The sequence below is a fragment of the Aphanomyces astaci genome (genome assembly GCF_000520075.1).
Source record: "Aphanomyces astaci strain APO3 unplaced genomic scaffold supercont1.19, whole genome shotgun sequence".
In the NCBI taxonomy this organism is placed as follows: domain Eukaryota; phylum Oomycota; class Saprolegniomycetes; order Saprolegniales; family Verrucalvaceae; genus Aphanomyces; species Aphanomyces astaci.
This window is the reverse complement of record NW_009798282.1, coordinates 869,124-870,299: the sequence shown is the minus strand read 5'-3', so window position 1 is coordinate 870,299 and position 1,176 is coordinate 869,124. Positions and strand designations below refer to the sequence as shown.

The 1,176-nt window shown below is 48.6% G+C and overlaps 1 protein-coding gene across 1 annotated transcript; it reads left to right on the top strand.

Annotated features, from left to right (window-relative positions):
* Positions 1 to 537: 537 nt before the first annotated feature.
* H257_08669 (hypothetical protein) lies at positions 538 to 1,176 on the top strand (the record flags this gene model as incomplete). The annotated part of the gene is made up of 1 exon (XM_009834653.1): positions 538 to 1,176. The coding sequence occupies one exon, from the start codon at positions 538 to 540 to the stop codon at positions 1,174 to 1,176; it is 639 nt and encodes a 212-aa protein (XP_009832955.1).

The window sequence follows — 1,176 nt, the reverse complement described above, 5'->3', positions numbered from 1 at the left end:
GAGAGTTTCTATTCTATATCCGTAACTTCGAATTGAAATAGAAATAAAAGCACCGTTGCAGATGCTCTTAGCATCGTTAATGTTTCTAAACGGCCACATGGACGAATCCTCATGCAAATTTCTTCTCCAACGTTTAACGTTAAGGCCTAATTTTCCGGCACAACAAGCCAGAAACAGTACAGTACTGGAGGCTGCCGGAAATGGTCATATTACAACGAACTCGATGGACCTGATGCCTATAACCGCAATGCTACACGATCGGACTAGTTCTTACTTCACCTGGTTGACAGAAACCTTCGTCGCCGGATCTTCTGTGGTGATTTGGTCGTCAAACTTCCATGGAAGCGCACCTTTCTTCGAAACAAGAAACCGTTTCATTATTAGAGAGATTTCGCAACTCCGACTTTGGCGTTGGCGTTCCCGCAACCACTAAATACTGATTCGTGAACGCCAAGCCCTGTGAAACTTTGTTGTTCTTCGCGTAGAATTGTTCAATTGTACGGGTGACTCTTCCGTTGGCGTTCAGAGTATAAAGCCATGTCCCAAGCAGACAAGCGACGCAATTGGTCCTATGACGAAGACATCATGTTGCTGATTCAAGTCGCCAACGACAAACCATTCGCTGCCGAGAAAGGCCAGGTGGCAAAGGCCTGGCAGACTCAGGCCGAAACGCTAATGGAGAGTGAGCAGTTCACCCGCGTGGTAGATGCACGCAAACTGTTGAATCGCTTCACGATTCTCGTGGATGAACATCGACGCTTTGCTGTTGCTTCGGCCAAGCTTTCTGGCTCCGATCAAGAAGAGCAGGGCAAGCACATGCTGCTTGATGACATAGTGTGCCTCCTCGATGACATCAAGGCTACTGCAACAACTGACAAGTCCAATGCCACTGCCGACAAGTCCAATGCCGCGGCAGACAAGGACAAAATTGAACAAGACGGATTGATTATTCGTGAATTGGCCATGCAAACCATGAAGCGCCGTTCGGACAAGGCCCCCGACGGCGAAAGCTCGAAGAAGAAACCTCCTGTTGAGAGCCGCCGCACAAGTTTGGCGTCAGCGATTGAAATCGAAAGCGAACGCGAGCGGGCGACGCGTGAAAAGGAGTTAGAATTTCAGCGGTTCAAATTTGAATCCGACTTGAAACACCAACAACACGGTCACGAGCACTTGTGA